The 24,811-nt window shown below is 41.3% G+C and overlaps 1 protein-coding gene across 2 annotated transcripts in view; it reads left to right on the forward strand.

The window, feature by feature from the left end:
- Positions 1–24,811, forward strand: part of LYST (lysosomal trafficking regulator) — a 604,516-nt gene that overhangs the window by 483,651 nt on the left and 96,054 nt on the right. For both annotated transcript variants that reach the window (XM_069769439.1, XM_069769441.1), the window contains exons 45-48: positions 652–841; positions 8,904–9,040; positions 11,569–11,667; positions 16,552–16,691. In XM_069769439.1, coding sequence (XP_069625540.1) covers positions 652–841; positions 8,904–9,040; positions 11,569–11,667; positions 16,552–16,691 — 566 coding nt within the window. The remainder of the gene's footprint in view (positions 1–651; positions 842–8,903; positions 9,041–11,568; positions 11,668–16,551; positions 16,692–24,811) is intronic.

Below are 24,811 nucleotides of genomic sequence, written 5' to 3' on the forward strand. Positions count from 1 at the left end.
CAGCAGTGTGGGCACCATATCCCTGTTAAAAAAAATAATTAGAATAAAAAAGTTATGTACTCACCCCTAGGATCCAGCGAAGCTCCGGCGATACGCGCGCGGCTGCTGCCATCTTCCGTTCCCATGATGCATTGTGAAATTACCCAGATGACTTAGCGGTCTAGCAATGCATTTTTAACATTAGATCTTTTTACTATTGATGCCGCATAGGCAGCATCAATAGTAAAAAGTTGGGGACACACAGGGTTAATAGCAGCGATAACGGAGTGCGTTACCTGCGGCATAACGCGGTCCATTACCGCCGACATTAACCCTGTGTGAGCGGTGACTGGAGGGGAGTATGCGGGCACCGGGCACTGACTGCGGGGAGTAAGGAGCGGCCATTTTTCCGCCGGACTGTGCCCGTCGCTGATTGGTCGTGGCTGTTTTGCCGCGACCAATCAGCGACTTGGATTTCCATGACAGACAGAGGCAGCGACCAATGAATATCTGTGACAGAAAGACAGACAGACGGAAGTGACCCTTAGACAATTATATAGTAGATATGTTACATTTAGGTTATATATTTTTTTTATTTCTTTAAACTTGATTTTTCATGTGAGATAAACAGCTTTAACTTGTGTATTAAAGCTCAATTTCTTGAAATTACAGAGTCCATTACCTTGGATACGAGGACTGAAATGGGGGGAATTTGTTGGTTCTCCAAGTGCTCCAGATCCCACTGTCTGCTTCAGTCAGCCTCATGGAGAAATATTTGGATCGTTACAGGCTTTACCCACTAAAGCTATATGTGGACTATCAAGAAAATTCTGCCTAATGATGAGTTACAGCAAGGAACAAGGTAATTATAATGTTTAGTTTTTAGCCTTTTGTGATCTGGGAGATTTTTGTGTTCTTAGCTGATCTGTCAACATATTAGACAGAATGCATTAATAAATAGAACTCTGAGACCTGATGAGACTGGTGTGTTTACTTTGAAAATCCATGACAAAATGGCTCAACATACAAAAACGCCATATACCTCTATGTACAGAAAGATGAAAAAGTTAGGGGTTCAGAGGGTTCATGTACAAAGAAAATATGACATTACAGAGTAACACCTATTTTAACACATATCAAGAGGAGTGAGTCCACAACCTTACTACCTATAAGGAAGTAGGGGTGAGATAAGGTGATAAGCTGTAATGGGCTGGGTGGTGGAACCACTGTGCCGAAGCCCAAGGAAGACCTGAAGGGACGTGACTAGGACCCTCACCTAATATGATTCTGGATACACAGCAGCTAACAACACCAAGATCCGAGAAGAGGCAAGGGAGGTGGTCCAGGTGCTACTCCAGGACTGACCTTAGGTAGATGGCAGCTGACCCCTAGCATTGGTTAGCTGGGGCGGCCTGAGGAAATGTCCAACAGATGCAAGCAGAGAAGATGACAGGAACTACAGGTGCAGACAGGACAGGCTGAGAGAGAGATGAGCACTGGCAGGTGTAGCAGACCCAGGTGAAGTGAGCGCTGGCGGGTGCAATTGGACCGGCTGCCATTGAAGTGAGCAATGGCGGGTGCAGTGGACTCGGCTGCCATTGAGGCGACAACTGGCGGGTGCAGCTGGCTCAGCTGCCATTGAGGTGAGCACGGACACGTGCAGTAGGCTCAGGTGCCGTTGAGGGGAGCACTGGTGGGTGCAACTGGCATGGCTACCGCTGAGGTGAGCACTGGCGGGTGCAGCAGACTGAGATACAAGCACTGGGACCTGAGAACTGACAAGAGTGTTAGGAACAAATTCACAACATTGCACAGACAATAGTAAGTCTCCGCCAGCTATTGGCTTGGGACAGTTTAGAGGAACGCGCGTGGCCCCTGTAAGAAAGAGGAAGTGTGCGCGCGCACGCTCTAAGCACAGTAACCGGGAACCTGCTTGCGGTGCATGCATTCCGGGCAGCAGCAGACCCAGAAGGAACAGGACGGGGGCCGTGATAGTGAGTACGCTGGTGTCTCTGGAGGAAGAGAGGGACTGCAGGCAGAGATGCGGGTGCTACATAGGCCAGTCAAAAGAAATTAATTTTTAAGGCTTGTTTAACTTCTTCACGACATGCGCCGTGCCAGTACGGCGCATGTCGTGTCTCTCCCTTTGACGTGGGCTCCGGCACTGAGCCCCACATCTTTCCCGCCACATATCAGTAGTTTTGAACACCTGAAATGTGCCTATAATCACGATCCACCCGCCACTGTTAACTAGTTAAATGCTGCTGTCAATCTATGTCAGCGACATTTAATGTGCGCTTCCGGCAAGCGCGCTGGAAGTCCCGCCTATCGGTGATCCCATCACGTGATCGCGGGTCACCGATGGGTTGGCATGACAACCAGAGGTCTCCAGCAGATCTCTATGGTTGTCACTGCCGGATTGCTATGAACAATTTTGCTACATACAGACGAGCTGATCGGATAGTGGCAGCTTCTAATGTCCCATAGAGACTATTAGAGCATGCCAAAAGTAAAAAAAAAAAAAATGTTTTTAAAAATATAAAAAAAATAAAAGTTCAAATCACCGAGGGGTGATTAATCGTTTCACCCCATTAAAAAAAACAGTAATAAAAAAATCAAACATACACATATTTTACATATTTGGTATCGCCACGTTCAGAATCGCCTGATCTATCAAGATATGCAAAGAACTATTCCGATCTGTAAAAGGCATAGTGAAAAAGTCAAAAAACGCCAGAAAAAAGTTTTTTGTCGACGCAACATTGCATTAAAATGCAATAATGGGCGATCAAAAGAGTGTATCCACACCAAAATGGTATCAATAAAAACGTCAGCTCGGCACACAAAAAATAAGCCCTCACCCAACCCGAGATTTACTTTTTTTTTTAACAAACTTTGGATTTTTTTTTCACCACTTAAACAAAAAAAGAACCTAGACATGATTGGTGTCTATGAACTCGTAATGACTTGGAGAATCATAATGGCCGATCAGTTTGGTTAACATGGTAAAAAAAATCCCCCAAAAAGTTGTGGCATTGCACTTTTTTTTTTGCAATTTCACCGCACTTGGAATTTTTTTCCTGTTTTCAAGTAAAACCAATGGTAATACCAATGGTCACGTTCAAAAGTACAACTTGTCTTGCAAGAAACAAGCCCTCACTTGGCCATATTGACGGGAAAATAAAAAAGTTATGGCTCTGGGAAGATGTTGAGCGAAAAACAGAAATGCAAAAATGAAAAAGGGCTCCGTCATGAAGGAGTTAAAACTGTGGATACTGGGAATTGACTAAATTGTCCTGATTAGTGCTTCCATAGAACTGATATACTGTACTTACCGTAGTTAACATGTTTTTTGGTTAAAATAAAGATGCAAAAGCCATCCCGCCTCGTCACGGCGACCATAGTTGGGACAGTCCTAACTCTAATATTAACCCCTTGGCGACATGCGCCGTACTAGTACTGCGCTGCCGGCACTGCATTTGTGCCAGCAGCAGTACTAGTACGGCGCACCGATCACCGCGGTCTTGCGCTGAGCGCCGCGGTGATCGGGTGCGGGTGTCAGCTGTATATGACAGCTGACACCCCGCAGCAATGCCCACGATCGGCGGTAGCGCCGATCGCGGGTATTTAACCCCTCTGATGCCGCTGTCAGTAGTGACAGTGGCATAGAGGGGGATCGCGCAGGGACGGGGGCTCCCTGCGCTCTCCCACCGGAGAAACGCGATGAGATCGCGTTGCTCCGGTGACCCGGAAGGAGTCCCCGGATCCAAGATGGCCGCCGCACTCCTTCCGGGTCATGAAATGACCTGGCTAGCCGGCGCCTGCTGAGAGTTGCTGAGAGCAGGCGTCGGAAAGCCACCTAAGCTTGTCTGTCAGATCGTTGATCTGACAGAGTGCTATGCACACTGCCAGATCAACGATCTGATCTAATACAGTGATGTCCCACCCTGGGACAATGGTAGAAAGTAAAAAAAAAAAATAGAATGTATAAAAAAAAAAAAAAAAAAAATCCCCAAATAAAGAAGAAAAAAAAAATTTCCCAGTAAATCCATTTATTTATGTAAATAAAAAAAAAACAATAAAAGTACACATATTTGGTATCGCCGCGTCCGTAACTACCCGCTCTATAAAACTATCCCACTAGTTAACCCCTTCAGTGAACACCGCAAAAAAAAAAAAGAAAAAAAAACAAGGCAAAAAACATTGCTTTATTATCATACAGGCGAACAAAAAGTGGAATAACACGCGATCAAAACGACGGATATAAATAACCATGGTACCGCTGAAAACGTCATCTTGTCCCGCAAAAAAAAAGCTGCCATACAGCGTCATCAGCAGAAAAATAAAAAAGTTATAGCTCTCAGAATAAAGCGATGCAAAAACAATTATTTTTTTATATAAAATAGTTTTTATTGTGTAAAAGCGCCAAAACATAAAAAAAATTACATAAATGAGGTATCGCTGTAATCGTACTGACCTGAAGAATAAAGCTTCTTTATCAATTTTACCACACGTGGAACGGTATAAACGCCCCCCCTAAAAGAATTTCAGGAATTGCTGGTTTTTGTTCATTCCGCCTCATAAAAATCGGAATAAAAAGCGATCAAAAAATGTCATCTGCCCGAAAATGTTACCAATAAAAACGTCAACTCGTCCCGCTAAAACAAGATCTTACATGACTCTGTGGGCCAAAATATGGATAAATTATAGCTCTCAAAATGTGGTGATGCAAAAACTATTTTTTGCAATAAAAAGCGTCTTTTAGTGTGTGACAGTTGCCAATCATAAAAATCCGCCCAAAAAAACGCTATAAAAGTAAATCAAACCCCCCTTCATCACCCCCTTAGTTAGGGAAAAATAATAAAATGTAAAAAAAAATGTATTTATTTCCATTTTCCCATTAGGGTTAGGGCTAGGGTTAGGGCTAGGGTTAGGGTTGGGGTTGGGGCTAGGGTTAGGGTTACCATTCGGATTAGGGTTAGGGGTGTGTTTGGATTAGGGTTTCAGTTAGAATTGGGGGGTTTCCACTGTTTCGGCACATCAGGGGCTCTCCAAACGCGACATGGCGTCCGATCTCAATTCCAGCCAATTCTGCTTTGAAAAACTAAAACACTGCTCCTTCCCTTCCGAGTTCTCCTGTGCGCCCAAACAGTGGTTCCCCCCCTCCCCAACATATGGGGTATCAGCGTTCTCAGGACAAGTTGGACAACAACTTTTGGGGTCCAATTTGTCCTGTTACCCTTGGGAAAAAAAAAACCTGGGGGCTAAAATATCATTTTCGTGGAAAAAATATATATTTTTTATTTTCACGGCTCTGCGTTATAAACTGTAGTGAAACACTTGTTGGTTCAAAGCTCTCACAACACATCTAGATAAGTTCCTTGGGGGGTCTAGTTTCCAATATGGGGTCACTTGTGGGGGGTTTCTACTGTTTAGGTACATCAGGGGCTCTGCAAATGCAACATGACGCCTGCAGACCAATCCATCTAAGTCTGCATTTCAAACGGCGCTCCTTCCCTTCCGAGCTCTGCCGTGCGCCCAAACAGTGGTTCCCCCCAACATATGGGGTATCAGCGTTCTCAGGACAAGTTTGACAACAACTTTTGGGGTCTAATTTGTCCTGTTACCCTTGGGAAAATAAAATGTGGGGGCTAAAATATCATTTTCGTGGAAAAAAAATATTTTTTATTTTCACGGCTCTGCGTTATAAACTGTAGTGAAACACTTGTTGGTTCAAAGCTCTCACAATACATCTAGATAAGTTCCTTTGGGGGTCTAGTTTCCAATATGGGGTCACTTGTGGGAGGTTTCTACTGTTTAGGTACATCAGGGGCTCTGCAAATGCAACATGACGCCTGCAGACCAATCCATCTAAGTCTGCATTTCAAACGGCGCTCCTTCCCTTCCGAGCTCTGCCGTGCGCCCAAACAGTGGTTCCCCCCAACATATGGGGTATCAGCGTTCTCAGAACAAATTTGACAACAACTTTTGGGGTCTAATTTGTCCTGTTACCCTTGGGAAAATAAAAACGTGGGGGCTAAAATATCATTTTCGTGGAAAAAAATATTTTTTATTTTCACGGCTCTGCGTTATAAACTGTAGTGAAACACTTATTGGTTCAAAGCTCTCACAACACATCTAGATAAGTTCCTTGGGGGGTCTAGTTTCCAATATGGGGTCACTTGTGGGGGGTTTCTTCTGTTTAGGTACATCAGGGGCTCTGCAAATGCAACATGACACCTGCAGACCAATCCATCTAAGTCTGCATTTCAAACGGCGCTCCTTCCCTTCCGAGCTCTGCCATGCACTCAAACGGTGGTTCCCCCCAACATATGGGGTATCAGCATACTCAGGACAAATTGGACAATAACTTTTGTGGTCCAATTTCTCCTGTTACCCTTGGCTAAAAAAATTTTTTTTAATTTTCATACCGCTACATTCTAAACTTTAGTGAAACAATTGGGGGTTAAAAGTGCTCACCACACATCTAGATAAGTTCCTTAGGGGGTCTTCTTTCCAAAATGGGGTCACTTGTGGGGGGTTTCCACTGTTAAGGCACGTCAGGGGCTCTCCAAATGCGACATGGGTTCCGATCTCAATTCCAGCCAATTTTGCATTGAAAACTCAAATGGCGCTCCTTCCCTTCCGAGCTCTGCCATGCGCTCAAACAGTGGTTTATCCCCATATATGAAGTATCGGCGTACTCAGGACAAATTGCACAACAACTTTTGGGGTCCAATTTATCCTGTTACCCTTGGGGAAAAAAAATTGGGGGCAAAAAGATCATTTTTTGTGAAAATTAATAAGAATTTTTTTTTACGGCTCTACATTATAAACTTCTGTGAAGCACGTGGAGGTTCAAAGTGCTCACCACACATCTAGATTAGTTCCTTAGGGGGTCTACTTTCCAAAATGGTGTCACTTGTGGGGGTTTCCACTGTTTAGGCACGTCAGGGGCTCTCCAATCGTGACATGGGCTCCCATCTCAATTCCAGCAAATCTTGCATTGGAAAGTCAAATGGTGCTCCTTCCCTTCCGAGCTCTGCCATGTGCCCAAACAGTGGTTTACCCCCACATATGGGGTATCAGCGTACTCAGGACAAATTGTACAACGACTTTTGTGGTCCAATTTCTCCTGTTACCCTTGGTAAAATGAAACAAATTGGACCTGAAGTAAAAATTTTGTGAAAAAAAGTTAAATGTTCAATTTTTTTTAAACATTCAAAAAATTCCTGTGAAGCACCTGAAGGGTTAATAAACTTTTTGAATGTGGTTTTGAGTACCTTGAGGGGTGCAGTTTTTAGAATGGTGTCACTTTTGGGCATTTTCTGTCATATAGACCCCTCAAAGTCACTTCAAGTGTGAGGTGGTCCGTAAAAAAAATGGTTTTGCAAATTTTGTTGCAAAAATGAGAAATCGCTGGTCAACTTTTAACCCTTATAACTCCCTAACAAAAAAAAATTATGTTTCCAAAATTGTGCTGATGTGAAGCAGACATGTGGGAAATGTTGTTTATTAACTATATTGTGTGATATAACTTTCTAATTTAAGGGCATAAAAACTAAAAGTTTGAAAATTGCTAATAATTCATAATTTCTGACAAATTTTTGTTTTTTTCACAAATAAATGCAAGTCATATCGAAGAAATTTTACCACTTTCATGAAGTACAATATGTCACGGGAAAACAATGTCAGAATCACCAAGATCCGTTGAAGCGTTTCAGAGTTATGACCTCATAAAGTGACAGTGGTCAGAATTGTAAAAATTGGCCCTGTCACTTAGGTGAAAACAGGCTTTGGGGTGAAGGGGTTAAAAACCTTACTGTTTGTAAAGTGACATGCAGGTTCATAAGGGCTGGGAGGGACTGAGCCCAACTAGTGGACACACAGTCAAGGGAGACCACATCAATAAAGCCCGGTTCAAAAGAAAGGCAGGCCACACCTTTATATGCACACGATGCAAACAGACAGAAAAAACACAAAGGTATGAACTGGGATATAAATTGGTGTGTAAGCGCATGTCCACACTAGCCACTGTGCACAATCCTGCTGACAGGTTCCATTTAAAAATAATGAAAAAAATAAAATATATGTGTTTGGTATTGCTCAATTCTTAAAAGTCTGATTTTATTAAAATATGAAATTACTTAACCGATCGATAAACACTGTAAAGAGAAAAAAATCAAAACGCTAGAATTTCGTATTTTGGGTCATATCACCTCCCTAAAAAATGTAATAATAAGAAATCAAAGCATCTTATGTACACAAAATTAGTATCAACAAAAATGTCAGCTCACTGTGCAAAAATCAAGTGCTCACTCAGCCTCATCAATGGAAAAATAAAATGTTATGGGTTCTTAGTTAATTTAAAGATTCATTTTGTGTTTGCTTGTGGTGTTTGTATCTTTTTAATAAACATATCTGGATGAAACATTTTATATGGCAAATTAGCAAAAATAGGAAGGCAAACAATTTTCTCACAGAAAAACAAATATGGGGAGTAAGCCCTCTCCAGTGTTGAAACCGCGAGAGTGTCTTTAAAATCTGGATATCAAGGCAGATATAATAATTAAAGTAACTTAGTAATATATTGACACAACTTTTTATCTCGGGTGACAACCCATTTATGTGGGTGAGAAGAGATAAGATATGATTTAAATTGAAAAGAGTGTCTTTAGCTGTTTAATACTGTATTTTCTCTAGCAATGTTGTAATATATATTGCTGTGAAGGATACTATCCTCTGTGATGTACTATTATAATGCAGTTTGTGAATAACTTTGACTTGAATGCACATTTTTCCAAAAGCAGAGGGAAATAAACATGGGATAAGACTTGGTTTATATTGCACATATTCTATCTCATTTTTTAGAATAGTCATAATAAACCAGTACTTCACAATAAAACATTATTCTCATTGTTTAGGTGTTCGAAGCATGCATAGCACCGATATCCAATGGTCTGCAATACTAAGCTGGGGGTATCCTGATAATATTCTGAGACTGAAAAGCAAGCAGAGTGAGCCTCCCGTGAACTTTATTCAGTGTTCAGAACTGCATAAGGTAACATTTTTACTTTTACCTACTTTTTAAGGCAAATTCCAATTTTTACCAGCTTTTATGGTGGGTAGGTCAGAGATGGGCGGGATGCCTACCCACCATATCTCAACCTTTAGGGCGTGGCTGCAGGGAGTTAAATGTCTAGCCAGTTGTTTTTTTCTCTGTCTCCACACTGAAGCTCCTGTGAGAGCAGCCATAAGTGTTGTCCCAGAAGTACTGGGCTGGACTGTGTACGAGCATTTTACTTTCTTTTGAGCCAGACAGGCTGTTTTCTGTTACCATTTTGGGATCCTTGTTTAGGAGGCAATAAACCACCCAGAGTCTTTAACCAAACGTTGTCCGGTGTCTACCTCGAGGAGCAGCTAATAAAGGTACCGTCACACTGAACAACAATACAACAATAACGATAGCGATCCGTGACATTGCAGCGTCCTGGATAGCGATATCATTGTGTTTGACACGCTGCAGCGATCAGGATCCTGCTGTGACATCGCTGGTCGTCGCTGAAAGTCCAGAACTTTATTTCGTCGCTGGATCACCCGCTGGCATCGCTGGATCGGCGTGTGTGACGCCGATCCAGCGATGTGTTCACTGGTAACCAGGGTAAATATCGGATTACTAAGCGCAGGGCCGCGCTTAGTAACCCGATGTTTACCCTGGTTACCATTGTAAATGTAAAAAAAAAAAACAACACATACTCACATTCCGGTGCCTGTCACGTCCCCCGGCGTCCGCTTCCCTGCACTCCTCCTGCATCCTGTGTCAGCGCCGGCCGGCCGTAAAGCAGAGCACAGCGGTGACGTCACCGCTCTGCTTTACGGCCGGCGCTTACACAGGATGCAGGAGGAGTGCAGGGAAGCCGACGCCGAGGGACGCGACAGACACCGGAATGTAAGTATGTGGTTTTTTTTTACATTTACAATGGTAACCAGGGTAAACATCGGAAACATCGGGTTACTAAGCGCGGCCCTGCGCTTAGTAACCCAATGATTACCCTGGTTACCCGGGGACTTCGGCATCGTTGGTCGCTAGAGAGCTGTCTGTGTGACAGCTCTCCAGCGACCACACAAGGACTTTCCAACGATCACAGCCAGGTCGTATCGCTGGTCGTGATCATTGGAAAGTTGCTGAGTGTGACGGTACCCTAAGCGTGTCAACCCCTCACAGTGTACATAATAAATAGAGTGCCATACCCTAATGTGTCTGAATTACATACTGGAAAGAAAAAAGGAGAAAAAATCTACCCTCCTGCGGCTTCGGTCATGGAGTCCGTGATCAGCGCTGCTACAAGCTGGACTGTAGGCAGAGTCTTATCTTGCTGCTCTAATCCAGAGAAACTAAGGAAAGACCTGTCCACAGGCAGCCCAGTTGCACAAACATGTTCAAACATCTCTCTCTGTGACTTTCTCTTTTTGTCTCTCTGTGTCTGTCTCAATGTCTCTGTACTGTCTCTCGGACTCAAATTCAGGTAAGCTTTATTGGCAGGACCAAAATATCATTAGTGTTGCCATAGCAAGAAAAAAAAGGTAACTGGGTAGTGAATTGGGGTTATGAGGATGGGATGTTGGGGGGCACAGTTTGGGCAGTAATAGTCCATTGGTGACATGTGGTGACATATTGGGCGGCCATCTCCAAAATTGATTCCTCTTCCCCCAGTAGGATTCAGTTTCCTCTACTTGTCCATGGATGGGAAGTCCAGGAAGTGAGGAGAGAGTCTCAAGAAGTAGGAGGCCCTCACTGCTGAGTATCTGTTGCAGTACAGCAGGAAGTACACTTTGTCCTCCAGGGCCCCTTGCTTGCAGTACTGGCATAGTCAGTTGTCCCGCGGCTTGTATGTCTGACGGTGCCGCTCTGTTTCCACCTCTTGGCTGTGGGCACTCAGTCTGTACAGACTCAGGGTCTGCCTATCTTTGGAGTGGCATAACCTCTCCAGATATGGAGCCAAAATATAGTCCCTCTGCCTTGACCGATAGATGGTGATTTTCTGGGCGTTCCCGAATTCATTTTTCCATCCCTTTATGGCACGGGTATCTCGTTAACTGAGGACTTCTAACACTGATTACACAAGAACCACAAGACTGATTTCTTCACCCCCGGTATTCTCTTGCTTATTCTTATTTTATGTTTTCATAAACGTTTTCCTAGAAATTCCATTGGCAGTAAAAACAAAAAAAGGGCTTTGTTTACGCTCCCTGGGTCCAGCATCAGGTCTGCACCTCGGTGTCTGTTGTTTGCATTTCTGATGACATGTCCACACCGTGGCAGTCAATGAGTGACCAAAGTTGTTTGTGACATCTAGCTCGGCAGAGCCACTCAGCTCGGTCTGCAGCTATGTTGAAATGACATCAGCACTGCAGACAATAAAAGACCCTGGGACAGCTAAGGAGACACAGCATTGGGCAAGGGAAGGGGAAGTAGAGAACTGTTTCTTTTTATTACTACTAACAGAGCTTATAGTAAAAATGTTTTTCATAGTTGACAAGCCACTTTAAATTTACTTCCAATAACTAGTATTTGCATTCCTTACACAGGTCACAAGTTGTGCTTGGGTACCGGACAGCTGTCAACTCTACACTGGGAGCAAATGTGGTGTAATCACTGCATACTTAAATCGTTTCACAAATGCCATGGTATGTTTATCTTCATATACACTTATCAGTCATCAAGTTATAGCTACTTGCCTTATATTGTGTACAGCAGGCCATAGACATTAGATGGCTGTTGGTCCACAGCCATCTTAGTCGACTCTCTTATACACACGAGTATTCATAGCTCCTATGTCTCTATAAGAAAACCTTATCTTATCTCCAAGAAAATGATGCGATTAGCAGTCTGAAAATGGACATGGAGATCTACATCTTCTCGTACAGCTGTCCAGAGCCCCAATACACATTAAACTGTCTGCTGAACCCGTCAATATCAGAAGGTTTGGCCGAGATTAGTCTGTGTGTGTGGATCTTTAGTTTCCCTTATGTCACACTGAACACATGAGCTGCAAAAGATGGTGTCCTGTGATTACCTGGCAGCAGGTCATTTCAAGAGGTTGTTCTTATCTAAAATGAAAAGTCTGCAGTCGCTTTGTGTGACTGCAGACTTTTGAATCCCCTACGCACACACTATGTGCTATGAGGATTCGCCAGTTTCTGAGCTGGGAATGGCGGTGATGAATGTAATATGGATACTCCCGGGGAGAAGCCGTCTATTGTGCATGGCCTTGCTCCATAGAAGTGCATGGAGCGAGGGGCGCAGCCATCCAGAGGGCACGGCCTTGCTAAATACACTTGTATGTAGTGACCCATGCTAGATTGAGGCCGCGCTGAAGTGAGATTGCTTCGGCCCAGGAGTATATATATCGCATACATCACCGTTGTTCCCTGCTTAGAAACCAGCAAACAATGCATGCTCTGGGGGGGATTTCATTTTAGACTGAACAACCCCTGTAAGTAACATAAAGACCTTCATGGACACACATCATATCTGGTAGATTACTTTTTCTATGTAGGAGGTAAACAGCTATAGAAAAGTCAAAATTTCAACCTGTATTAAATAACAACATTACCTGTAGCCTTAGTAGAAAATAAAAAGTGAGTCACTAACATGGAATGATGACACACTATTAACATAATAGGTACTCAAAAAAGGCACAGCTCAAAAATGCTTATCAATTTCATCAATAGAATACAAAGTTTAGGTAAAAGAGCAATCAAGGCTGAGTGACTCTATAGAGAGAACTATCCATAGTCCTCCTATGAGAGCCGCACCCACCCCAACAAGGGTATTGGCTCTTGCCATCTTCCAGGGGCGTGGTGTCACATTGAACAGAGCATAACATACAAGAATAAACCAGCATGTAAGATTTGTACCAAAATACTAACTCAATTATAGCATATTGAATATAAGAGGACCAGAGTTTTTAGTATTAAAAAATATAATTTATTAAACACAAAAAACATAAAAAATACAGAGAAACTTAAGTATCATATATAGTATATAAGCATGAAAATATAAAGGATAGTGTGATCCTATAGTGCAAAAACGCCAAGGGGTCGTAATCCTGGACTACAAGAGGTAGCGATGCACAATGTAAGAATACAATAACTGGCATGGATACAAGTAAATATGAACACCTATACTAACAGGTAAGACAATGTCCTTCCTAGTACTCCGTCAAATAGTTCCAGCCGTGCACCGATACTTCTATGTCATCAAGGGCACTTATTGCCCACAACCAAAGATTGCATAGTAAAAGGTTAATTACCCATAGTCCGTATGATGCCGTCCAGGACACGACCTCTCTCCCCGACGCGTGTTTCGCGAGAGTAAATCTCGCTTCCCCTTGAGGAAGAGCATGTCTCTTAACTAAAAAACCATCCAAAGACCAATCAGAATAAAGAGCTAATAATACCAGGTATGATAAATTGCTAGTCATTTTGCGGTGGATAAAGTGGTTCTGTCACAGACGCCTGTGTACACTAACAAAGTGTCAAGTGGGAAGCATCTTTGGGGGTGTGAATGGAGTCATGATCACATGAGAAGTCAGGTGAGCCAGAGTCTGGTCACACAACCCAAGAAATCTATAGATACATGTCAGTGAGTATCGCCCACAACGGTAGCCATGCGTGTGTATTTGAGGTAATTATGTACAGTAAAATACCAAGATAGGGAATAAAGAATCAAAATAATCCAAACTATAACATAGTATCAATCATAATGGTTATAAATATAAATTGCTCTGTTCATAAAGGCATGATACAGTGAAAAATTATCAAAAATACATTTTTTATTTTAGAACCAAAAAGTAGCCATAAGAAGCCATGAAGATACAATGAATACTTCATAAAAATAAGAAAATTGATAATAACAAATAAAATATATATATATTAAGGGTCTTAGAGAAAAGTAAAAACATTAACCTTTTATGAATAACAACATTACATGTAGCCAAAGTAAAAAATAATGCACCACAAAAACACCCATGGTCATCACCAATTACATAATATAATATAAGCAACTCATTTGCAAACACCTAAACTGGGAGGAAGCAAAGTCAAGAATTTGTATAGCAAGAGGATTTAAAACACTTAAAAAGGTTCACAAAGGAACCGAAAAAAAACAAGCAAGTCATGCACTGTCAAAAAGTAAGAGACCACTGCACAGTTTTATAAAATTTGCTTCTCTACATGTCTGACAGCCATTCCATTCCAGTGTCAGTTGAATTCCCACCAGAGTACACCTCATTCTACTTAATGTGCTTCTGATTAGGGGATCACCTGAACCAAATCTTATTTAACGAAGGAAAGTATAAAAAACCCTGCTGTGATGTAACAATCTTCTTGCAATAGGACAAGCTGGATGGCAAAAAAAGTGCTAGTAATATCCCAAAATTAAAAGGAATGAAAAAATAACTTATAACCATGCCAAAGGAGTTGTAAAGAAAATTCTTGAGTGAGGAAAAGAAGGGCTCAATTCTGGCTTTACTACTAACAGAGGGACACAGTGAGCATCATGTTGCCTCCATCCTTAACATTTCTAAGACAGCAGTCCATTGCAACAAGGTCAAGCAGCAGACATTTGGGACAACAAAGCTACAGACCGGCAGAGGGCGAAAACAACTCTCCACAGACCGGCATTACCGTCATCTTTTCGAATATCACTCAGCAACCGCAGGATGACGTCAAATGACCTACAAAAGAAATGGCAAATGGCAGCTGAGGTGAAGTGCATGGCAAGAACAGTTTGTAACAGGTTTCTAGAGGCAGGACTTAAATCGTGTAAAGCTAGAAAAAAGCCTTTCATCAATGAGAAGCAAAGGAGAGCGAGGCTGAAGTTTGCCAAAGACAATAAGGATTGGACCATAGAGGACTGGAGTAAGGTAATCTTCTCTGATGCGTCTAATTTTCAGCTTTGCCCAACACCTGGTAGTCTAATAGTTAGACGAAGACCTGGAGAGGCGTACAATCCACAGTGTCATGTACCCACTGTGAAATTTGGTGGAGGATCGGTGATGATGCTTCAGCAAGGCTGGAATTGGGCTGGTTGTTTTTTGCGAAGGACGTATAAATCAAGCCACAAACAAAGCTATTCTGGAAAAACAGTTGATTCCCTCTGCTCAGGCAATGTTCCCCAATTCTGAGGACTAGTTTTTCCAGCAGGACAATGTGCCATGCCACACAGCTAGATCAATCAAGGTGTTGATGAAGGACCATCACATCAAATCCCTGTCATGCCCAGCCCAATCTCCAGACCTGAACCCCATTGAAAACCTCTGGAATGAAATCAAGAGGAGGATGGATAGTCACAAGCCATCAAACAAAAGAACTGCTTAAATTTTTGTACCAGGAGTGGCATAAGGTCACCCAAAAGCAGTGTGAAAGACAGGTGGAAAGCATGCCAAGACGCATGAAAGCTGTGATTAAAAATCATGGTTATTCCACAAAATATTGATTTCTGAACTCTTCCTGAGTTAAAACATTAGTATTGTTGTTTCTAAATGATTATGAACTTGTTTTTTTGCATTATTTGAGGTCTGCAAGCAATGCATTTTTTTGTTATTTTGACCATTTCTCATTTTCAGAAAATAAATACAAAATTTATTGCTTGGAACTTCGGAGACATGTTGTCAGAAGTTTATAGAATAAAAGAACAATTTACATTTTACTAAAAAATGTACCAATGAAGAGAAAAATCAGACAAATTGAAAACTGCAGTGGTCTCTTAATCTTTGCCAGAGCTGTATGGGCACATGGTGTCTTATATGCGTCGAGGTATCTGCATAATTTTCAAAGGAGAAAAACAGTGTTTTTCCTGAAGTTGTTTTGCTATTATTTTCTCCGTTTCTACTTCCACCAATGTTGTTTGTTTTATTTTTTCAGAAGTCACTTTAAAAATGGTAAGGTCAGTTTTTAGCCACTTTATGACTTTCGGATCGTGAAGCGGTTAAAAGAAGTTACAAAAGGCTGACTTATTTTTTTATAACTTTCTATGCTACCTTTTTCAGGTGGGTTTCTAGTTAAATCTGTTTGAAAAAGGCATTGTGTGCATATACTCTTAGAGGCTGATGACTCTTCACTGACGGTACAGTTTTTAGGGATCTGCTGTTAATTGCTACAAGTTGGGTGGGTTTGTCAGGGGACATTTTAGCAGAAAGTCGTAAAAGGTTATATAAGGTAGACATTTATATAGCAGGCTGATCAGAGTCTCTTTGTATTTTTATTTTACCCACAACACTGATCTGAGTGTGACCTACTCCCGAGACTTGACCCTGCTGTGACCAGGCAATGTCTGTCTTATTGCATTTGTTTCAGTGGACGATGCAGCAGTGGAGAATGAATTTTAAATAAAAAAAGAAGTCACAAAAATTGTATTTATTATACCATACCTAAATTCCAGCCCTGGACTTAACTGGACTCTCCCAAAAAATCCAAAGCTCCATCTTTTCCTGCTGGTATTTATGGAAACACATATTTTATTTGGTTGTTCATTAATTCTTCTAAATTTATGATTATTTTATGCAGCCAATGGAAATTGAAGTAGAATCACAGGTACAATTATATGGCCATTCTGGACAAATAACCAGCCTGTTTGTTTGTAAACCATTCAGTATACTGATAAGTGTCAGCATGGATGGAACATGCATCATATGGGACCTAAACAGGTATGTTCTACTTTCTTGGTTTGTTATGTATTGGGTTCACGTATGTTATAGTACATTGAATTCTTGATCAGGTTAGAACATCCTTACTTGTGATCAATATATTTATAAAAATATAATGATTTATTAAGTTTCCGTTACGGAGGTTAAAACAGTGGCTGTAAAATACAGATTTCTTGTACTATTTCAGCAGTTACATACTTCAGCTGTCTTTGTCAGTTCTGATTGTGTCATGTTTGAGATCTAAGCCCCCTCTCCAAGATACGAAGTCTGTCTTTTCTGTTGTAACCAATCCCCACCTGTCACACTGGCAAAGATGTGACAACCTATTTACACTGTTGAACAAAAGGGTAACAATGTTTTGAACTTTTGACTTTTAGGCTCCATATCTCACCATCCACTACAGCTTCAAATGTGAGACGACTTATCATTTTCTAGACAAACATTTGGGTGTTTCATACATAAATTTGACTTGCAACTATTTAGCATATGATTAGTTATGCAGATTTTTCTCATGTCACTGTATTGTTAGGCTATGTGCACACGTAGAATGGTCCACTGTGGATTTTTCTGCAGTTGATTTGATAAATCTGCAGGGCAAAAGCGCTGCGTTTTTGCTGCAGATTTATCGCGGATTTACCGCGGTCTTTCTGCGGATTTCACTGCGGTTTTACAACTGCGGTTTTCTATTGGAGCAGCTGTAAAACCGCTGCAGAATCTGCAGAAAGAAGTGACATGCTGTGGAATGTAAACCGCTGCGTTTCCGCGCGTTTTTTTCTGCAGCATGTGCACAGTGTTTTTTGTTTCCCATAGGTTTACATTGTAATGTAAACTCATGGGAAACTGCTGCGGACCCGCAGCTGTGGAAACGCTGCAGATCCGCAGCAAAATCCCCAGCGTGTGCACGTAGCCTTACTGTTTTGCTCCTGAAAATCTAATTTTAATTTTTATTATTTTGTTTCTGTTTTGTAAATCCACTTTTTGGCTTTCAACACTGCCTGAATCCTTCAGGGCATGCTTTTAATCAGATTCAAGCATGTATCGACTGAAATATGATACCAGGTCTGTTCAACATGTTCACAATGCTGTTGCATATTAATCAACTCACTTGTGTATGTATATTTTTCTTCAACTCTGCCTACAAGTGTTGGATTGGGTTGAGGTCTAGGCACTGTGGGAGCCAATCCAGCACCTCTACTTCGTTGTCATTTAACCATTTCTTCACCAATCTCAACGTATGATTCAGATAATTGTCATGCTTGAACACTATTGTTCTTTTCATACTTATAGTACTATAGTCCATCACGGTCAACTATCCATCACCTATGGCTTCGAAACAACCCCATATTGTCACGCTTCCTCGACTGAACTTGACAATTCCTTCAATATCTCAATCCGCTAGCCCCTTTTTCCCTTGTTTCTTCCAGACCCATTGGCACCCATCCGAGCCTAGTCAATTGAATTTTGTCTTGTTGCTACAAATCACCTGTTGTCTATCTTCTACTGTCTACTTTTTTGTATTATTTTGAAACCTTGAGCCAATGCTTCTAATGACATTATTGAAGTTGAGTTGCAAAATACTCCGGTCACATGGAAGCGCACAGGACACAGATGAAAGGATTAAAAGTTTCTTTGTTTATTGAAATCCACAACGCGTTTCAACGGAACAGCTCCGTCTTCATCAGGTGGCAGTATACAGAGAGTGGGCCAGAGTGAGTATATAAAGGAGCACCAACCAATGAGATTTAAGGAGCAATTGTTCAGAACACATGATTAGGTGGGATCACATGATTAATTAAGATACAAGTCGCAAACGCAGTTTAAAAACATATATATCAAAAAAGATAAAAAAACCGGATACAGCATAATAATATAAAATCAACTAAAATAAAACCAATAAAATGCATAAAAATAATAAAAGAACAGGGCAAAAATGCAGCTATTATGAGACCTTTTCAATGATGAGATTTAATCCCTCAGGTGCCAGTGTGCCGAGTTTAAAAATCCAATAACTTTCTCTTCTTACTAAATTGGTAAAGCGGTCAGGCATATCCTTTGGTATCTGATCTATGATGGTAAGTTTTAGTGAACTTAGGTTCCTATTATGTACTGCGAGGAAGTGTTTTGACAGACTATGCATTAAATACCCATTCCGGATGTTCTGACGGTGTTTATTCATCCTTGCATGCATAGCCTGTATCGTCTGCCCGACATATTGCAGCCCACAACCACATTCGATCAGATAAACTATATAACTAGAGCGGCAATTTACATGACAGTTAATATTAAAACTGATGCCCGTAGTGTATGACCGAAATTCTTTCGCTCCATTACTGATGGAACCACAACATAAACACTTAGCTGCCCTGCAAGCAAAGCAACCCGGATTATGGTGTGTCCGGCAAGTAGATGTGGATGCACACTCACAAGTTACGTTGCTGGGAGCAACGATGTTACAAAGGGTGCGATTTTTTCTGAAGATGGTTCTAGGTTGCGCAGGAATATGTGTTGATAAAACTGGATCCCCTTTCAAGATGAACCAATATTTTTTCAAAAGGTTTCGTACAACCCCATGTGATTGGTTAAAGGTAGTTATAAAACTCCATTTAGTGAAATCAGAGGGTTTAACAGACCTATTATTCTTATTTTTAATCTGTTCAATGCATTCTTTTTGTGTGAAGGCTCTGGCTCTTGTGAATGCATCAGAAACTAATTTTTTAGGGTACCCTTTACTCTTAAAACGATGTTTCAGGATATCGGCTTCTTTGAAGAAATCACTGTCTTTAGTGCAGTTCTTCCTGATCCTCCAGTACTGCCCATAAGGGATATTTAAAATCCAATTAGGGAGGTGACCACTGCTAAAATTTAGATAGCTATTTACGTCTACCCTTTTGAAATGTGTGGATGTTGAAAAGTGACCATGTGGGTCAACATGTACCAATAAATCTAGAAATTGGATTGCTGTACTAGATAAGTTGGCTGTGAATTTTAGTCCCCAAGAATTTATATTCAGGGACTGAACAAAATCCAGTGCTTCTAGTTCGGAACCCGTCCAGATAATAAAAAGATCATCAATAAAACGGCGGTAGAGGGCAATTTTGCCAACCGCCAGTGGGGACTGCGCGATGAAGACACTCAAATGCCCCCATGAACAAATTAGTGTAACTGGGGGCAAATCTCATCCCCATCGCGCAGCCCCTCACCTGGCGGTAGAAAGCCCTTTCAAAAGAAAAAACGTTATTGCTAAGGACAAACATTACCGCTTTTTTTAGAAACTCAATTTGCATAGGAGGTAATTGGCCATCAGTCAGCAAAAATTGAGTTACCGCTTCAAGGCCTAAATCATGAGGGATATTTGAATAAAGGGCCTGTACATCAATGGTTAGTAAAATGCAACAGGGGACATTGGGTAGAGATAAAAGATGGTCAATTAAATGAGAGGAGTCTCTAAGATAAGAATCTAGGTCCATAACGTATTTTTGCAAGAACAGGTCTACATAATGTGAGAGATTACTGGTGATGGAGTCGATACCCGAAATGATGGGCCGGCCGGGGGGATTTTTTTGGGGGGTCCTTATGAATTTTGGGTAAAAAAATAAAAAAAGGGGGTCTTGAATCTGGAGATGTTGAGGAATTTGAACTCCTTTTTATTCAGAATCCCAAGGGACCAAGCTTCTTTGATGAACCCAGTATATTGGGAAAAGATTGTAGCCGAAGTGTCATTCTCTATTTTAGCATAATATTCGGAGTCACTCAAGATTCTAATGCCCTCATTGACATACCAAGCCCTATCCATGATAACAACCCCACCCCCCTTATCTGCATTTTTTATGATTATATTATTGTTAGCTCGTAGAGATTTGAGGGCCATTTTTTTCAGCGAAAATAAGATTGGAAGATTTTTTAAAAATGGGGGAGGGAGCGGAGCTCTTTGAAAATTAACTGCTGGAAGGTTTCAATATGGGAGCCCTTGTGATGGATGGGGTAAAATTTACTAGAATTAATTTTCGGATTAACATGTAAGAAGTTGTCAGCATCATTAGTAGAAGAGGATACCGAAGTACTGGAGAGGAACTTATTCTTTTCTTCAATTATGAAGTGGCGTTGTGTAGTCAGTTTTCTGATGAACTCATTTAGATCTAAAAACAGATTAAAGGTGTTGAGTGGCGCTTCCGGACAGAAAGATAATCCCCGTTCAAGGAAAGATTTCTCTGTGTCAGAAAGTATGTAATTTGAGAGATTAAAAACACTGGATTTTTCAATTAGGTCACTTGTGCCAGCACAAGTTTTTTTACTTTGGAGTTTGAATCTGACTTTTCCTCTGCCTCTGCTTCCTCGCTTTCTCTTTTTCTTTTTATTTTGGAAGAGTGGCCTGGGGCCAGCCGAAAAAACTGTGTGATTTTGGTATTACCAGAGGTATTATTAGTGACTGTCCGTGTATGGCCTGGGAATGGAGACTCAGGGGGTACTGGACTCAGTGGGGGGGGGATCTAAAAGTGGGGAAAATGTTTTTACACGGGATGAGACCACCAAATTGCTCCTCAGCATATCGGTGGACTCGATAGTTTCAATTATAGGAAATGAGGGGGTGACAGTGGAGGGAAGAGCGAGAAATGAAATAGAATGTGTAGAAGATTGTGACGACAGGTGGTCATCATGCATAGTAAACTGTGTAGAAGATTGTGATGACAGGTGGTCGTCATGGATAGTAAACTGTGTAGAAGATTGTGACGACAGGTGGTCGTCATGGATAGTAAACTGTGAAAGGCCACCTGCGCCATCAGCCTCACTGAGGGCTGGAAGCATTGGAACAGTGGGTAAGATCTCGAGTGATCCTTCCATAGGAGGGTCACAAGATGACTCATTAATCAAGATCCTAGTGGTAGGTGGGGCCAATACACTGGAGGGATCAGGACAAGTGAATTCGTCCTCACATGATGTCCCCAGGGCAGGCTCCAGTTTATTAGCACATTCCTTAAGAGTGCTCTTATGTTGCTCGTAATATAGTTCCTGCTGTTTATTTCCAAAGACACAGGTGGAGTCCTTTCGTTTCTTTATAGTGGATGGTATCTTAGTGAAAGATTCAAGCATAAATGATGCTGGAGTGAGACTATTGGTGTCTCTATCTGGGGCAGTAGCTGTTAACTGATCAGTTCCTCTGTCCCTATGGAACTTGTTCGCTTTTTTCTTGATCAGATCCTCTTCAAACTTGCTCAGCCTATTGAAGAGTTTCTGGTCAAGATCATGAAAGTCAATGAAGGTGGAATACTGTGATAACTTCTGTTTGAGATCAATTAATTGGGATAATGCATTATTAGCTAGAGATTTCCTCTTGGCGATTAATAGTTCCATCAGGGCTGAGGAGCATTTCAAGCGGATGGCATCCCATAGTTTAGTGAACTCAGGGTCATTCTGAGACTGCTGAGCAATTACCAATCCTTTAGGGACTAGACCTTCCAGAATGTAATGCTGAAGGAAAAGTACATCAATGTGATTAGTAATTTTGGTTTTGCTATAATTCTCATAATCTAAAAAAAGCCTAATCATATTTTTCTTATCATCATCATTCAATTTAAGGACAGAGGATTGTGACGGAAAAAGGTTTAAAAAATCTTTCAATCTCATTTTCGCTGAAAAAATGGCCCTCAAATCTCTACGAGCTAACAATAATATAATCATAAAAAATGCAGATAAGGGGGGTTGGGTTGTTATCATGGATAGGGCTTGGTATGTCAATGAGGGCATTAGAATCTTGAGTGACTCCGAATATTATGCTAAACTGGAGAATGACACTTCGGCTACAATTTTTTCCCAATACACTGGGTTCATCAAAGAAGCTTGGTCCCTTGGGATTCTGAATAAAAAGGAATTCAAATTCCTCAACATCTCCAGATTCAAGACCCCCTTTTTTTATTTTTTACCCAAAATTCATAAGGACCCCAAAAAAAAAATCCCCCCAGCCGGCCCATCATTTCGGGTATCGACTCCATCACTAGTAATCTCTCACATTATGTAGACCTGTTCTTGCAAAAATATGTTATGGACCTAGATTCTTATCTTAGAGACTCCTCTCATTTAATTGACCATCTTTTATCTCTACCCAATGTCCCCTGTTGCATTTTACTAACCATGGATGTACAGGCCCTTTATTCAAATATCCCTCATGATTTAGGCCTTGAAGCGGTAACTCAATTTTTGCTGACTGATGGCCAATTACCTCCTATGCAAATTGAGTTTCTAAAAAAAGTGGTAATGTTTGTCCTTAGCAATAACGTTTTTTCTTTTGAAAGGGCTTTCTACCGCCAGGTGAGGGGCTGCGCGATGGGGATGAGATTTGCCCCCAGTTACGCTAATTTGTTCATGGGGGCATTTGAGTTTGTCTTCATCGCGCAGTCCCCACTGGCGGTTGGCAAAATTGCCCTCTACCGCCGTTTTATTGATGATCTTTTTATTATCTGGACGGGTTCCGAACTAGAAGCACTGGATTTTGTTCAGTCCCTGAATATGAATTCTTGGGGACTAAAATTCACAGCCAACTTATCTAGTACAGCAATCCAATTTCTAGATTTATTGGTACATGTTGACCCACATGGTCACTTTTCAACATCCACGCATTTCAAAAGGGTAGACGTAAATAGCTATCTAAATTTTAGCAGTGGTCACCTCCCTAATTGGATTTTAAATATCCCTTATGGGCAGTACTGGAGGATCAGGAAGAACTGCACTAAAGACAGTGATTTCTTCAAAGAAGCCGATATCCTGAAACATCGTTTTAAGAGTAAAGGGTACCCTAAAAAATTAGTTTCTGATGCATTCACAAGAGCCAGAGCCTTCACACAAAAAGAATGCATTGAACAGATTAAAAATAAGAATAATAGGTCTGTTAAACCCTCTGATTTCACTAAATGGAGTTTTATAACTACCTTTAACCAATCACATGGGGTTGTACGAAACCTTTTGAAAAAATATTGGTTCATCTTGAAAGGGGATCCAGTTTTATCAACACATATTCCTGCGCAACCTAGAACCATCTTCAGAAAAAATCGCACCCTTTGTAACATCGTTGCTCCCAGCAACGTAACTCGTGAGTGTGCATCCACATCTACTTGCCGGACACACCATAATCCGGGTTGCTTTGCTTGCAGGGCAGCTAAGTGTTTATGTTGTGGTTCCATCAGTAATGGAGCGAAAGAATTTCGGTCATACACTACGGGCATCAGTTTTAATATTAACTGTCATGTAAATTGCCGCTCTAGTTATGTAGTTTATCTGATCGAATGTGGTTGTGGGCTGCAATATGTCGGGCGGACGATACAGGCTGTGCATGCAAGGATGAATAAGCACCGTCAGAACATGGGTATTTAATGCATAGTCTGTCAAAACACTTCCTCGCAGTACATAATAGGAAACTAAGTTCACTAAAACTTACCATCATAGATCAGATACCAAAGGATATGCCTGACCGCTTTACCAATTTAGTAAGAAGAGAAAGTTATTGGATTTTTAAACTCGGCACACTGGCACCTGAGGGGTTAAATCTCATCATTGAAAAGGTCACATAATGGCTGCATTTTTGCCCTGTTCTTTTATTATTTTTATGCATTTTATTGGTTTTATTTTAGTTGATTTTATATTATTATGCTGTATCCGGTTTTTTAATCTTTTTTGATATATATGTTTTTAAACTGCGTTTGCGACTTGTATCTTAATTAATCATTTGATCCCACCTAATCATGTGTTCTGAACAATTGCTCCTTAAATCTCATTGGTTGGTGCTCCTTTATATACTCACTCTGGCCCACTCTCTGTATACTGCCACCTGATGAAGACGGAGCTGTTCCGTTGAAACGCGTTGTGGATTTCAATAAACAAAGAAACTTTTAATCCTTTCATCTGTGTCCTGTGCGCTTCCATGTGACCGGAGTATTTTGCAACTCACTGTTTATTCCTCTCCTGAGGCACCCGGCAGGAGCTGCATCGAATCTTTCTCAATCAACATCTGCCTTGACCGCCAGCCTGGCACTCCGTTAGCCTGTCCTTTCTGTATCTATTTGCATTATTGAAATTGAGGCACCTTCACTTTTTCTGGACACCATTCCATCACATGGCCTTTGCATAAACAT

This window comes from Ranitomeya imitator, chromosome 5, assembly GCF_032444005.1.
Source record: "Ranitomeya imitator isolate aRanImi1 chromosome 5, aRanImi1.pri, whole genome shotgun sequence".
Taxonomy (NCBI): Eukaryota; Metazoa; Chordata; class Amphibia; order Anura; family Dendrobatidae; genus Ranitomeya; species Ranitomeya imitator.